The sequence below is a fragment of the Gymnoscopelus braueri genome (genome assembly GCF_963280865.1).
Source record: "Gymnoscopelus braueri genome assembly, chromosome: 10".
Classification (NCBI taxonomy): Eukaryota; Metazoa; Chordata; class Actinopteri; order Myctophiformes; family Myctophidae; genus Gymnoscopelus; species Gymnoscopelus braueri.
This window is the reverse complement of record NC_137611.1, coordinates 15,282,462-15,298,845: the sequence shown is the minus strand read 5'-3', so window position 1 is coordinate 15,298,845 and position 16,384 is coordinate 15,282,462. Positions and strand designations below refer to the sequence as shown.

The 16,384-nt window shown below is 42.0% G+C and overlaps 2 protein-coding genes across 4 annotated transcripts in view; both read right to left on the bottom strand.

Moving 5' to 3' along the window:
* lig1 (ligase I, DNA, ATP-dependent) overlaps nt 1-5,713 on the bottom strand; it is a 228,321-nt gene extending 222,608 nt beyond the window's left edge. For 2 of the 3 annotated variants that reach the window (XM_080441105.1, XM_080441104.1), the window contains exons 1-3: nt 5,579-5,713; nt 3,926-3,985; nt 1,925-2,207 (exon numbers count right to left, since the gene is read on the bottom strand). In XM_080441105.1, coding sequence (XP_080297231.1) covers nt 1,925-2,207; nt 3,926-3,985; nt 5,579-5,595 — 360 coding nt within the window. In that variant the 5' untranslated portion in view covers nt 5,596-5,713. The remainder of the gene's footprint in view (nt 1-1,924; nt 2,208-3,925; nt 3,986-5,578) is intronic. The other variant, XM_080441106.1, reaches the window with a different exon arrangement.
* Nucleotides 5,714-10,602: 4,889 nt separating this feature from the next.
* Nucleotides 10,603-15,988, bottom strand: LOC308093383 (ETS domain-containing transcription factor ERF-like; the record flags this gene model as incomplete). Its single annotated transcript, XM_080439719.1, has 4 exons — nt 10,603-10,673; nt 13,035-13,210; nt 13,905-14,139; nt 15,931-15,988. The coding sequence occupies 4 exons, from the start codon at nt 15,986-15,988 to the stop codon at nt 10,603-10,605; spliced, it is 540 nt and encodes a 179-aa protein (XP_080295845.1).
* Between the last annotated feature and the right edge of the window lie 396 nt (nt 15,989-16,384).

Below are 16,384 nucleotides of genomic sequence, written 5' to 3'. Positions count from 1 at the left end.
AAATAGCCGATCTACAAGCTCATTACGCCTCGCAGCGCGAGGCGTTATGAGCTTGTAGATCTGCTATTTTCGGCTAATGTTCCCCATCATACAAAGATTTGGTGGACACCCTGTAGTTACTCTGAGGACCCCCATGAGGGTCCCGGACCCCCTATTGAAGACCCGTATCCTAAAGGAGCCTAACCCTAAATAAATTGTCCTTTATCTTCCAGTGGTGTAGGCTGCTCTGTAGTAAAAGGGCAACCAGCAGGTGTGTTGACTGCATGAATGTAGAGCAAGGCAAGTGCTGAGCGAGAGAGAAAAAAGCATGCTCACTCAGCATAATGCCTTCTCTGGATAAATAGGTATTGCAACCCATCACCGGGAAAAAGAAAAGAAAACTGATGGGAACAGTAAGAATATACACTGTATCAACCCCGCCAGGGGAGGAGTTTTTGATTTTCATAGGTGTGTGGGGGAAACGGGGGCACACTTAGTAGTACAGGCACAAATCCTCTAAAAAAGGGCTTTAGTTGTTTTCTTTTCTTTTTCTCAGATACGCCTACTACCTGGAGGAGGTAGGAACAAACAAAAAAAACACTATCAAGTGCTCTCAGATTCTCTTCTCCTTCCATCTTGTACTTCCTTTCCTTTATGCCTCTGAGATGCCACTGACCCCCTGCCTGCTGCTGATGCAGCTACAATGAAACGCAACAGAAGCTATACCTGGATCAAAAGATTCACTACATTTAAACTATTAAGACCTGAAGCCGATTCTACGAATGTCTTCTAAATCCCTTTTTTTTTCTGAAAAAACGTATGTTTCTATATCAATGGTGCTCAAACCTTTTCATGTCAAGGACCCCCAAAACTACATGTATTTGGCCGCCGACCCCCATCTCAAAATATTGTGTTCCAGGAACCCCGAGTTAAAAATATATACCGTATTCGTTGTATATCTGCTATTTTTGAATAGCCAAAGTGTAAAATAATGTTTTTTTAGCTCAAATCTAAAAATGACACAGATGCTTCTTCGGGTCTTAATGGGTTAAAACTAAACTTTCCACAACATTTAACTTATCAAAGGATAGGTGTTGTTCTCATCTAACTTGTTGAGTTTTTTCGTAAATTAACGCCCTACTTGATCATACTACAGCGTCACACAAAAGCATCAAAAGTAGCAGATCTGCAAGCTCGTAGATCTGAGCCGGTAGATCTGCTACTTTTGCCATTTCTGAATTTGAATCCTGAAGTGAAAAGTTAACATTTTGGACGTAATGAGGTTTCCACCTGACAGAGACGACATGTGTGAGCCCTGCCCTTGTACAGTAAAAACTAACCTCTTCCACCTTGGCATCCCTTTGCACATAATCCTTAAAGAGGCCAAAATTGTGAAAAATTGTAAAAAAAGAAAAAAAAAAACGATCTACAAGTCTACAAACCCGAAAATCTGTGCATATGTACGGCGAGTCACACGGTGGCCGTAACCGGTTGCAACCCGGAAGCAGAGCAGCAGTCCCCACAACAAAATGTACGATTCTATGCCTATCGTTACATAACTCAAAACGGCGCCGAGTAGGCTCAAGGGAACGTCGTAACGTTCAGGGACGGCAACTCGCTCGCTTTAGCTCACTCGGTGGTCCCTCAAGTGGCTCCAGTTCGCTTGAGACTGCGCGCCTCCGAAATGGTTTAGTCACAATGGGGGAGATGCGAGGCGGCTATGCACGGATTTTCGGGGTTTCCAGTTGTCTATGCACGGAATGACCACTCCGTGCAATGTATACTAAGTCGTGTGAAATCGGGTTGTGTGCAACGTGTCACATCGCGACACTGTGTAAGGCTTGTAGATCGGCTATTTTGCTATTCATCATACGACGAAGTACATACTGTAGGGCTTAGGTGGTTTATACGAAATGCATGTAAGAACATGACATGCTGTATGTACCTTTTCCTTTTTTGCAGCAACTTGTTTTTCTTCCTTGTTGGTGACTTTTTCTTCCTTTTTAGTGACTTTTTCTTCCTTGTTGGTGACTTTTTCTTCCTTTTTAGGGACCTTTTCTTCCTTGTTGGTGACTTTCACTTCTTCCTTTTTAATGACTTGCTCCTTCACGACCTCATCCTCGTCGTCATCGCTGTCCAGGATTTGCCGGCTGCGCTTGACGACCTTCTTAACGGGCGAGGCGGGTTCCTGGACACCATTCTGCACTTTGAGAGGGCTTTTCACCGGCCTGAGTGTGTGGGGGGGGGGGGGGGGAGGGAGGAAAAAAGGCAAAGAATCAGACTTCATTCGCCCAAAAAAAAAGCCAGTGGCTTAATTAGATTCCAATTTGAAGCATTTGAACAAAATGGTCCCTGGCACAAAATATTTTAGACAGGGGCTCCGCGGCCAAATACATTAATTTGAGGGTCCTTGACATGAACAACTGATATAAGTGCATGTTTGCCGTTTGTATCTGTGTGGCAGATAATTATTAAATGAAATAAAATGACATGTGCACTTAACTATGCATGACTTTAACCTATAAAAACCGGGAAAGCATCTGTGTAACCACTTTTAACCATTAATTTATACTTCTGGCCATTCAAAAAAAGCAGATATATAGGCTCATAGGGCGTCACTTCATGCCGTGCTATGAGCTTGTAGATCTGCTATTTTTGAAAAATCTTGACATTTTTTACAAAATCTTTGAATAGCCTATATGTATATATTTTAAAGCAAACATTTTTAACACAATTTCTTTGCTTCTGGGGGTCCCTTGAACAACATACTTTGAGTTGGGGGTCCGTGGCCAAATACATGTAATTTTGGGGGTGCTTGACATTAAAAAGTTTGATCACCACCACTGATATAGCAACATAAGTTTTTCAGAAAACAGTTAGGATTTAGAAGACATTTTTAGAATCGGCCTCTGGTCTTAAAAAAAAAAAGACAGTGGAGGTGCTGAAAAGCTAGCCTGGCATTGTCCAGACTGATAACGTGGATTCACTCTCACGTTCCTCCCCGGTATCAGTCTGGACTTCGGCCCATAGGGAGCGAGTATATGAGAAATCAGAAAATGATTTAGATGCTTTTCACCGTTGTACGGACAGCAGTTGAAGCGCAGTCACTGATTGGCCCGATCATTTTCTGATTTCTCATACTCGCTCCCTATGGGCCGAAGTCCAGACTGATATCGGGGAGGAACGTGAGAGTGAATCCACGTTATCAGTCTGGCCAATGCCAGGCTACTGAAAAGCAGGATAGTTTTGCAACAAATTAAGCAACACTGGGTTTCATGATGTAACTGCGACATTAACACTTATTATAAAACATTACATGGACAATGCAGCCACTCCACATCCTGTGTCCATGTCAATACGGATACAGGATAGGTGGGCACTAGGGACATCTGGGCACTTCCATGTAAAATTGGCTATTTTGTCCAAAATGTGAAAATTAAATATGTGAAAAATGGTCTTAAGTAATGTAAAGTGTACATGATGTGACACTTAATTTTATCCTTCAACTTCTTGTTTATGCAAAATGACTGGATATATATTGTAGCAATTGTAGAAATATTAGACCTTAATTGTCAAATGTTTAAGCATGTTCACATCATGTATACTTTACACCATTGTTCTAATTAAATGGTATTAATTGGTAATTCATTTTTACATTTTGGACAACATAGCCAATTGTCGAGGTGCCCAGATGTCCCTGGTGCCCACCTATCAGGTAGTTTAGTAACACATTGAATAACACTGGGTTTCATGATGTAACTGCGACACAAACACTTATTATGAAACAATGCAGCCACTCCACATCCTGTGTCCATGATACATCATACACACGCACGCACGCACGCACGCACGCACGTGTATGTATATATATATATATATATATATATATATATATATATATATATATATATATATATGAATAATAATACTAGTACATAATACTTACTCCTTAACTGTCTCCTCAGTCTTTTTCTTCACATCTTTACTCTTGGGTTGAAAGAAGGATCTGAATGAACGGCGCGAAAACAACAAGCAAACACAATAAACAACACTTAATATCATCAAAAAGCCTTCATAACAACAGTTATCATGTTAGCCAACTATGCTATTCTTCCAAACGGACTAACTAGTATGTTGTTATTCATAATGTATCCTTTGATAAAGTCATTTGCATTTGCTAGACCTTTGGTTTTCAAACTTTTTAGCTCGAGACACAAAATAAAAAGGGAATATTTACTCGTGACATAGCTGTAGAATACAACTCCCGTAGACCTATTTATGATTCTGACGTTTTCAATCTACGAGAGTTGTAGGGTTCACCCCCCATGGACACAGGAACTTTCTGCACTATGCCCCGTAGACACTCCAAACATGTACAAATTGAAAATAAAAGGTGCTTACCGCCACGCCCCACATGTTAACTGTCTCTACGCGGTAGTAGTTAAATGTAATAATCCATATCTTTCAATAAATAAGTGTTTTAATGCCGTCTGTGGCCGAACGCCATTTTTTCACCCACGTTTACTTCCTGTTTACATTTAGTGTAATTCCGGGTTTCACCGGATGCGCCCCGTCACTACCCATCACTACCCGTCACTACCGCCCATTGGGAACTTCCGACAGAATCGGCCACAGACGGCATTAAAACACTTCTTCATTGAAAGATATGGATTATTACATTAAACTACTACCACGTAGAGACAGTTAACATTTGGGGCGTGGGGGTAAGCACCTTTATTTTCAATTTGTACATGTTTGGAGTGTCTACGGGGCATAGTGCAGAAAGTCCCTGTCTCCATGTGGCGTGAACCCTACAACTCTCGTAGATTGAAAACGTCAGAATCATAAATACGTCTACGAGAGTTGTATTCTACAGCTAGGTTATTATCATTAAAACAGTTGCTTTATAACTAACGTAAACCGTAGAGAAATGACGTTTTGTTGCCTTCACATTAGCTCTGGTCCATAGCGTTAGAAGGAGTTCTCCTTCACGCTGTCACTGTCGCTCCGTTGCCCGCACACCGCCCGGTAGCGCAGCCTCTCGTGTTTAGTCAAAAATAAAAGATACACTTTCGCTTCTCACCAAAACAAAGACGGTTTTGATATGTTGAAAGCTTACTTTCCTTAGTGGGGACACTCTGAGCCCCCTACCTCACGTCTAAAATACACCTTTTGTCCAGAAAATACAATATTTCACCGGAAGGAAACAATCCAAAACTTCCATTGACCAGATCTATAGGGGGCGCAGTGGAGCAACTAAAACATGTTTTTCCTTCCGGTGAAATATTTAATTTTCTGGCCAAAAGGTGTATTTTAGACGTGAGGTGGGGGGCTCAGTGTCCCCACTAAGGAAAATAGGCTTTCAACCTCTTAAAACCGCCTTTGTATTGGTGAGTAGCAAAAGTATATGTGTGTATTTTTTTAGTTTTACTACAGACCAGAGGCTGCACTACCGGAGGCGTTCGGGCAACGGCTGAAGAGTAACATAGCGTTAAGGAGAACTCCTTTAGAGCTAACAACAACAGACCATGAACACACAAACAAGACACATTATAATCACCATAAAGCAGATACAATAAGCTGTCATTTAGACACTTACGCTATGGTTCGTTGCATGATGTCCACAGTCTATTGTTCTGCGCTTTATAATCCAGACAAATAAGTACAACCTACTCCCGCGCTGCACAATGTCAGTGTATTGAAATATTCGGCGCCAAAACGTCACAGAGTTTCTCCCGGGAAAAACCAATGCGTTACTGTCTGACTAGAAGGGTGTGCAAGTTGTGTGTGAGACTGCCGTCTGGTGGGGTGGAGTGGTCACTGCAGCCGGGTACTGACTGGTCCTGATGCTGCGAGTGAGTGGTTCTCAACCTGTGGGTCGGGACCCCCAGCGGGGTCCCCGTGATTTTGAGAGGGTCCCCAGATGATTAGCTTAATGTGCAACATTGTTTTCTCGCTCAACAGTAACAAACCAACATACAGTATAACTGTATACAGGGTATCTGCACATTTCTAAAGTGACAATTTAAGGACTTTAAGACCTTTTTAATACCTCTAAAATGAAAGAAATGTAATAAAAAATAAGACCTTTACCGCGTCAAAAGTAATCAACAAACTATACTACAACAAATAGTCAAACATTGGCCAAATTGTCTAATATTACCTAAGAAAGAGAATTGTCAAAATAGCCGATCTACAAGCTCCCAACGCCTCCCAATGTGAGGCATTGGGAGCGTGTAGATCTGCTATTTTCAAAATATTTATCTGTGGAACCCAGTCAAACTAAATATTATGCCTCAACTCCTACATTCCAAGTGCTTGTCAGGGTGGGGGTCCCCAGTTCAAATATTTTTTTTTGCAATGTGATATATATATTGCCTGTCAATGAACATGAATGGCAATAAAAAAAAAAGTAAAAACATTTGTGAAATGGGACATTCTGTGTACTGAGTATTTTTACTTTTGTACTTTAAGTATAGCCTATTATGATGCCATTTCTTTTGTACTTTTAAACAAGCATTTCTACATTGTGGTATTGCTAATTTTACTTAAGTATAAAAACATTTGAGTACTTCCTCCACCTCTGTGTATGATGATCCATGTGCCTCTTCTTGTATGAATGACTCTTGAAACTGAAACGGCTAAATAATGCAAGCAGACAGAGCACACCGTTTTATTATCTCACCACTCAGGTGCATGTAAATTGTTTACAAGTGCAGTCAAATTGCACAATTGCAAATTGTCAAATATTACGTTAGAAAGAGGCATTGTGAAAATAGCCGATCAACAAGCCCACAACGCCTCGCAGCGCGAAGCGTTGCGGGCATGTAGTTCTGTTATTTTCACAATATTCATCTGTGGAACCGAAGCAAACTAAATGTAATGTTGTCACTCAGGGTGGGGGGTCCCCAGTTCAAATATGATTATTTTTGGGGGTCGCAGCCTGAAAGGTTTGGGAACCCAACCCTTGCACTAGAGCAGTTATTAAAGTGGGATCCGGGGACCCCCAGGAGTCCTTGAAGAGGTTCCAGGTATTTAATATAGCATCAAAATCAATGTAACCACTTTAACCCCATACATATTAGCTGTTTTTCAAACAAATCTTGAAAAAATTATTGAACAACTTGTAATATTTTTGACAATTTCTAACAACAAAAATCTTGTATGGGGCACAAAATAATTATATTCAGATGGGGGTCCATGGCCAAATACATATTAATTTGGGGGTCCTTGACATGAAAAAGTTTGCACTAGAGGGCCTACAGTATAACATTCTAAAGTCTGCTTATTCAGATTCGGAGGTGAATAATAATAATAAAGCACTGTACAAATATTTCCAAATAACATATTTTAAAGCACTGTACAAATATTTCAGAATAAACACATTTTTAAGGATCTGATGAGGAGAAAAACCTTTCTATCTTTTCTATCTCAGCGGTTCTCAACCTCTTCTGGATCAGGGCCCACTTGAAAACCTTGAAAGTGTTGGCGTTTTCGGCTGCTGTGTTAAGTGGTCAGGTGGGTGGGCCTCGTGCAGATTTTTTTGAATGATAAATCGATCAATTGTGGTACATCTTGGATCAATGGAACTAACACAGTATACTTTAAGGGCAAGACCACTTTGGTAGAGGTTTGGGTTGTGTAGTGACCTTGCCATGGTGTAACTCCAAAGGTGGACAAGAAATACAAAATAATTGTTCCATTGATTAGAATTTGATCTAAATATGCTCCTCATTGACTTACATTGTACGGTGAAACAGCTCTCAAAGTCACTCTTTTAGCCCGTAAACGAACACAAACAAAGCTGATTCAGACAATATAGAAAATCACCAATTTCTTTAAATAAAAATGTCAACTTCCTGTTGATTTCACTATTTGAAGATCTGGATCTGGATCAGCGGATCCCGTCCGGGTTTTCTTCTTAATAAAAATAGCAAAATCAACAGGAAGTTAACATTTGTATTAAAAAAAAACAAATAGTACTGGATTTTGTGATGTTCTATATATTGTCTGAATCAACTTTGTTTGCGTTAGTTTACGTGTCAAAAGAGTGACTTTGAGAGCTGTTTCACCGTACAATGTAAGTCAATGAGGAGCGTATTTTGAATTCTCAACGTCTAATCAATGGAGCAATTATTTGATTTTCTTGTCCACCTTTGGAGTTACACCATGGCAAGGTAACTAACCCAAACCTCTACCAAAGTGGCCTTGCCCTCTAAGCTCCTATTTATCGGTATCACAGTGAAAACTCACTTTTCAAGCCAGGTTCTAAAGAAAAAAATCACACCCAGTGTGAAGTGGGCGGTGTGGTCATCACAGTGGTCATCATAGTGATGGAAGCTCACTTATTTATTTATTTTATTTTTTGAAGTGCATAATCCTATTTATAGGTTATTAATGTCATCATGTGTCTCACTAGCCAATCACAGTGCTGAATAGAGTCAGACAATAGAGTCAGCCAATCACAGTACAGCTAGGGGTGTACTAATGAGCCAATCACAATACAGCTAATGAGGTGTCCCAACCCCACTTATAGGGGCGGCTACACCGCCCAAAAATGATAACATGACTTTTTTTCTAACATTATTTTAAAATCGTAGTGTTTTGCCAATTACTTGGGAGGCCCACTTTGCAATATCCCCATGGCCCACCAGTGGGCCGCGGTCCCACAGGTTGAGAACCACTGTGAATCAATCCGTCTCACTCTCTGGTGATGGTTTCTCCAATAATACGACCCACTTTCCTCTCCCCTCCGCCTCCTTGACCTCCTCCAGTTCCTCCAGCCTCCTTCACGCCACAGAAAAGGCTCCGGCCGATATCGTTCAGGTCCCACCCAGCTGCTGCTGCTGCCGCCGCTGCTGCTGCTGCTGCTGCTGCGTTCTTATTGGGCGACCAGCCGTGGACGGCGAGAGGCGGAAGGCCGGGCGACAACCCTTTCAGCTTGGCTCCTCCCATCGAGGGCGGGGCGGAGAGGAGGGGGAAGTGGCTTTGGAACGCCTGGGGGAACGGGATTGGCTTAGGCAGGCAGTAGGGAAGCAGGAAGGGATGAGCCATTGGCTGGACAGCTGTCAGTCAAAGAGAGAGAATCCGAATTGGAATTAGATAATCAGAATCAGAATCATCTCGACTGATTGATTGATTGAATATTTTATTAGACAGAAATTTAAAAACAGCACGAGTACAGTCAAACACTTTGTCCAAAAGGGTAACATTAAAAAAAAGGCCTTCTGAAAGGTGAATTTTCAGGGCTGTTTTAAAGGAAGCCAGTGAACCAACTGTTTTAAGGGATGGGGTCTGGCAATTCCACAGTGTGGGTGGCAGTGCTGTAGAAGGAGAATTTACCCATGTTTGTTCTAAAGGTGGGCGTTACCAGATCGTTGTTTACGCTCCCTCTAGTATTGTGGCTGTGGGTGTCGCACATTCTTTGGAGACTGCTGCTGAGTACAATGAAAGTGTGTGTGTGCGTATTGATGTGTTGGAAGTACATTTACTCATTGAGTATTTCCATTTTTCAATACTTTTACATCTCAGAGGCAAATATGTGGCGTGTGTGCGTGCATGCGGTATCAGTCATTCATGCACGGCGGTATGGCCTCACCTGCGTCCAGCAGCGGTCCTGTTCCTCCACAGAGAGGCAGCCCGCCGTCAGAGGTGAACAGAGGGAAGGGCAGCGGCCCGCTCTGGACCAGCTGGAGAATGAATGGATGGGTGATGAGTGACGGTGAGATGGGGATGATGGCCCTTTCTGAGGGTATGGGGGGGTGAGAAATGATCTGGGCTACGCAACACTATATCCTAGACCAGTGTTTCTCAAACCTTTTCATGTCAAGGACCCCCAAAATGACATGTATTTTGTCGCGGACCCCCATGTCAAAATATTTTGTTCCAGGGACCCCCAGAAGCAAAGATTTCAGTTACAAACGTTCGCTTTAAAAAATATTATATTCAATGATTTGCACACATTTTCACGATTTTTCAAAAATAGCAGATCTACAAGCTCATAGCGCGGCACTCGGTGCCGCGCTATGAGCTTGTATATCTGCTATTTTTGAATAGCCAAAGTATAAAAGGTTAAAGTGGTTAAAATCATTGTGATGCTATATTAGCACATTTTGCTGGGGACCCCCTGGGGGTCCCCGGACCCCACTTTGAGAACCAACGTCCTACACTGAGTGTTACAAACATAGTCTGACTATAAGTTCCTATTTATCGGTAATGAAAACACATCTTTGCAAGGTTTTAAAGAAAGAATACCCATGACACTTGTTTTTGTTTCAGTACATACATTTCTTTATGTTATTGATGTTTATGTTATGAATAGTCTTTGAGTGTTTTGCCAATCATTTGGGGCCCACTTGCAATATCCTCGTGGTGCGAGTGAAGCATTCTTTGTTCCTATAGAGTGGTTAAGGCGCAGATACCACATAACAGGCTCTAATGCAGCCTGACAGTGAATCACATGGTTCGATTCCCAAACTTTATTATTATCGACCTTTCTCTGTCCCAGCAACACACTCTCACGGGATCTAGCACTAGTAAACATAGGACGTTAGCGAGATTTGCCATCAGACGCCAATCCCGCAATTGGGATGGTATATCTTCCTAAATTAACCATCTTTGGTGTCACTCCCTGTCCCCCTCTCCCTGTTTCCTGTCACTCTTCACGTCTGGGAGACGCCTCAGAGCCTCAGAGCCTGGACAGCAGGGGCGCGGCCACTGCGTTCTGATTCAAATCGACAGCCAATGAAGAAAAGGGGGCGGGATCCACATGCAGTGGGTGTTGCATGTAAATAGGAGCGACGGGAAGCAAATTTCTCCTTGAGAAATTGCGGCCGCCATTGTTGTGTTCTGCTGTTTGCCTCTCGTCGGACTGTTTAGACGAGTTGCACAGCTCTCAGACCGGTAAGAGGCGTGTCCGCTCAGATTCTGAGCGTAAGTTACATCCCGTACACAAATACCAGGGCTCTGGCCCAGAGGTTTCCTCGCCCCTCCCGTTTGTATGCGAGAGCTGGCGAAAACTTCTGGGAACTCAGATTACTCTTCACTGTACTATCCCATAAAGACAGAAAAGCCCTAAAAAATACATTGATTTAAAAAAAGGAGAGGCGGAGGAGGTGCTGACCAGTGACCACGGTGTGAAAGATTACAAACAAAAGATGAGGTCACACACTCACAGCCACGATGCAAGGTTCTAGAGTTTAACCACCCTATATACCAGTGGTTCTCAAACTTTTTCATGCCAGGGACCCCCAAATTGATATATATTTGGCCGCGGACCCCCATCTGAAAATATGCTGTGCCAGGGACTCCCAGAAGCAAAGATTTGTGTTAAAATGTTCACTTTAAAAGAAATGTATTCAAAGATTTGCACGAATCTTCAAGATCTTTCAAAAGTAGCAGAGCTACAAGCTCATAGCGCGGCACTCGGTGCCGCGCTATGAGCTTGTAGATCTGCTATTTTTGAATAGCCAAAGTATAAAAGGTTAAAATGATTGTGATGCTATATTCACACATTTTGCTGGGGACCCCCCCTGGAACCCCCTCAAGGACCCCACTTTGAGAACCAATGCTATATACAGTACTTAGTTGACTGGTGTCCCCCCGGGCTCTATACTTGGTCCGCTCCTTTTTTACCCCCCTACACCAAATGTATTCGCCGAAAACAGACGATCTACAAGCTCACAGTGCGTCGCTACATGGAATTTTTTGGAGATTGTATAAGGATGGAGGTTCATATATATGTCTGTATTCTGCTTTCACAAGGATTGCAATGCTGTGGAAGATGTCCCTTTTGGTGTGCTGTGAAGTGTGGATGATATTTTTGTCGCTGTCGGCTGGAAACCGTGAAACGTGGAAAAACAACCTGTGTTTCAATGGAATTATTTCGTCAAAAGCTGTTGTTAAAGTTGTACAATGCAAATTCACAACTAACGATTTTTAGCAACCTCTGCTGGTCACTACCGTCACTGCATACAATTTCCGTGGTCCTCGATTACCCAGAATTCCATTCGTTTTCACCGGAAGCCGGAAGCGTTTCAAATATCGTTTTTTTAATTGTTTTATACTATCTACGGATCGTTTCTCTTAGCCAGTGGAGCATTAGTTACCATGAGCTGTGCTTTCTTTTTCTGTTCTTTTTCGATCTTCTAATCCTACATTCTCTTAAAATCAGCGTGAGGTTCCTTTTTGTTATTTGCGCGATAGTTCCTGGCCAAACAGGAAACCGTTGCGGTAGTTCCTGGCCAAACAGGAAACCAGTGCATTTCCACCTCCGTTTTCCGGCCAGATGACGTCATTTCCCCGGGAAAGTCCCCCCAGTCCACGTTCAATATAAAATATATAAATAAAAGGCTTCCGGGGGTGAAATTCATGGAGTGGGTGTTGTGAAACTTTTGCCACTCACAAAAGATATACAATTTAACTTTAGTTTTGTTGAAAACGTTACCTAGTATGCCTTTAATACTTTTCATTTGTTCAATATTTATAAAAACCCACTGACAGACCTATAACCACTATCACTTTCTCTTATACCATTAAGACCTGAAGGCCATTCTACAAAACAGTTTTTTTGAAAAAACGTATGTTGCTATGTCAGTGGTTCTCAAACTTTTTCATGTCAAGGACCCCAGAATGTATATGTATTTGGTCGCGGACCCCCATCTCAAAATATTGAGTTCCAGGGACCCCTCAGAAGCAAAGATTTGAGTTACAAAATGTGTTCGCTTGAAAAAAATATATATATTCAAAGATTTGCACACATTTTCAATTTTTTTTCAAAAATAGCAGATCTACAAGCTCATAGCGAGTGCCGCGCTATGAGCTTGTAGATCTGATATTTTTGAATAGCCAAAGTGTAAAACAATGCTTTTTTTTAGCTCAAATCAAAAAATGACACATGAAATGTGTCATTTTGTGTAAAAAGAAATGTTGCGATGTGACGCGTTGTGATCTGCTATTTTTGCTACTTTTGTGTGACACCGTATATATGACAAAGTAGGGCATTAATTTATGATAAAAACATGAGTATACATAATATGGAGATATGAGGTTTCTACCCGACGACAGCAAGGAGATGACAGAACACATGATAGACAGGAGGATGAAGAGTGTAATGACCTGGTGACAGGGGGGAAAGCCAGGGTAGTTGACCAGGATGAGCTTGCTGAAGTTGAACTTGTAGGTGAACCTCTTCCCTTTGGTCTTGTGCAGGATTCTTTTGTTGTAGTAGTACCTGGAAGAGGCAACGATGACATGATGAACGTGTTGGAGTGATGCTAAACTCTCTCTCTCCTCTAAAAGATTTATGTTAAAAAGAATATCTAAATTATTCGAAATCTCCCAAACATTTTCAATATTGTTCACAAAAATAGCAGATATACAAGCTCAAAGTGACGCGCTGTGAGCTTGTATATCTGCATTTCTTTCTTTGAGAACCAATGGAGTACATATATGCATTTCATTCATGTTAGACTGTTTTGTGTTATTATATCAATACTGTGCTTACAGTATGTACCTGGATATGATACTGTATTTGTATAATTGTGTTATTTTTATGCTACATAATGGTGATTGAATTGAATACATAGGACCACAATGGAAACAAGTCCCCATGCAGGACTTCTTTGTGTTATCCTTTTGGCCTAAACAGTCTGACTGTATACCTCATGCTGTTTACATTTCTGACTGATACAGTATTCAATCAATCAAATCTTACATGATGTGTGTGTGTGTGTGTGTGTGTGTGTGTGTGTGTGTGTGTGTGTGTGTGTGTGTGTGTGTGTGTGTGTGTGTGTGTGTGTGTGTGTGTGTGTGTGTGTGTGTGTGTGTGTGTGTGTGTGTGTGTATATTTGTGTGTGTGAGTGCGCACGCCTACGTAACCTCCCCATGCCATGCCATGCCACGCCATGCCATGTGTTCCCCCTCACCTGAGCGCTCTGCTGAGCTTGTCGTAGTTCATGTGTGGCTTCCCCTTCCTCTCCCCCCACAGCCTGGCCAGCCTCTCCGGGTCCCTGATGACAAACTCCCCCCACTCCCCTCCCCAGCCGATGGCCCCTCCCCCGCCCTCGCCCCGCCCCAGCAGCTCCAGCAGGAAGTGCCAGAGCTGCACCTGGCGGGAGCCCGGGGACCAGGCCGGCTTGTACGCCCAGTCAGGGAACAGCACTGCTGGGGGGAAACAACAGCATGTGAGCAGTGTAAAAATTCCATTTAGTTATATTTTAGTCATCTGAAATGTTTTAGTTTTTGTCTAGTTTTAGTCGACTAGATTAGATACATAAGATTATAGTCGACTAAAACTGCAGTTGATTTAGTCGACTAAAATGTATTTTGGCATCGTAATGGCTGATTTTACACTTGGTTGCATGCTGAAAATAGCTGATTTACAAGCTCACAAGTGAGCTTGTAGATCGGCCATTTTCAGAGCGGAACACCCACAAGCAACCAAACATAAAATGACGTGTCTTTTAGTTCTACTGGATCTGTTCTACACTAGTCCCTCACTAACATGTTAGTCTGGTTTTTATTTGTTGACGATATTGTCAATATATAGTCTTAGTTTCAGTCATCATAGCTTAGTTTTTATTTAGTTTTTATTTAGTTTGTGTCAGTGAAAAAGGGTGGTCGACGTCTCAACGAACATTTTTCGTCATAGTTTTAGTCGAAGAAATCATCACTGCATGTGAGTAGATGTTCTACCACCGGATGCTACTTTACTTATTTTAGTAATATTTTAAAAGATTATATACTTAAGTGTTCCACTCCAATACATCTCAGAGGCGAATATTGTACTTTTTACTACACTACAATTATTCACAAACTTTAGTTATAAGTTACTTTTCAGATTTAGATTAGTAACAAAACATTGATCCATTGAGCCCTATTTTGTACAAATTCTCCAAACATTTAGAAAATATAGGCAATCTACAAACTCACAGCATGTCGTGTGATGTGGCGCGTTGTGAGCTTTGAGATCGGCAGGTGCAGATTTTTTAAAATAGGCCCTTTTAACACACAGTGATTTCACAGTGTATATCAGCCAGGTGAAGTTTATGTGAAGCTATGACAGGGTTTCTTTAAGGCGGTTTATAAAACGACTTTAAAAGTAATGATATTTTGCAACATGTCCAAGCTGCACACAGGGCAGTTTTATCATCATGCTCCGAGTGCACTGCAGGCAATGCCTTAAGAATAAATAAATAGCGTTGGTTTGTCTCCTCTGACACAGAGAAGGCCATATAGAGATTCAGATAAAGTGCAGTCGTGATACGTGAGCCTGTGCCTGTTGCAAAATGTAAAGCCTTGTCCATCTCTCTCACACTCACGCACGCACGCACGCACGCACGCACGCACGCACGCACGCACGCACGCACGCACGCACGCACGCACGCACGCACGCACGCACGCACGCACGCACGCACGCACGCACGCACGCACGCACGCACACCTGCGTGCACACACACACACACACACTTGTGAGGACATAAACATTTTTGGACAGCATTGAAAACAGCAGAGCTGAATTAGCTGAAATATCTGAAAAATAGCCGATCTACAAGGTCACTACCCATCGCGCTGCGACAATGGGTGAGCTTGTAGATCGGCCATTTTCCGGTGCGTAACACCTGCACACAGCTAAGTATAAATCTGCATAACTCCATCCTAAAACCTAGCCTCTAAAAGTCCTAATCCTAACCCTAATCCCAACCTGAATCTTTTCCTAATTAGTAAACCTATAATTCTAAAAAAATCTTTTGTATTCATAAAACAAACATTTCTCTCCAGGACCTGGAGAAAGGTCCTGATACAATATCTACTTCTCAAATGTTTACTATACTTGTTGGGACATTTGGCCCTCACAAGTACAGCAATACAAACACACACACACACGCGCGCGCGCGTGCGCACGCGCAAACACGCACAAACACGCGTACGTACACAGACACTTATACTTACTTCTACTCCAGTACGGTGAAGGTATGGCTCCTATTGAAGGATTACAGGTGCCGTGCATCTGCAAAAGTCACCGTGAATTTTTAGGGTCTTAAAAGCTAATTGGCATTTTCATCACCCTGATCCACTGCGTACATACCGGAGTTAGAAATCCGAGGGAATAAAAACAGAAATACTGTTATGTTGATCCATAAATATTAAATTAGGTATTACGAATAAATCAAGATGCAACTCGACAGCTAATTCTGTGTGAGTTGAATGCCAAGAAAATGTCTCACCTTGAATCCCCGAGGTAGTCAAAGAGAGACATTTTCTTGGCATTCGAACCCAGTGTAATACAGTGGGTATAGTCTGCACAAGCTATGATTGACAGAAATAAACGTAGTACTTCTCTTGATCCTGAAATGTCACATAGTTATAGCAATTTGAATATTCATAACCTCTTTTATACCTGTCT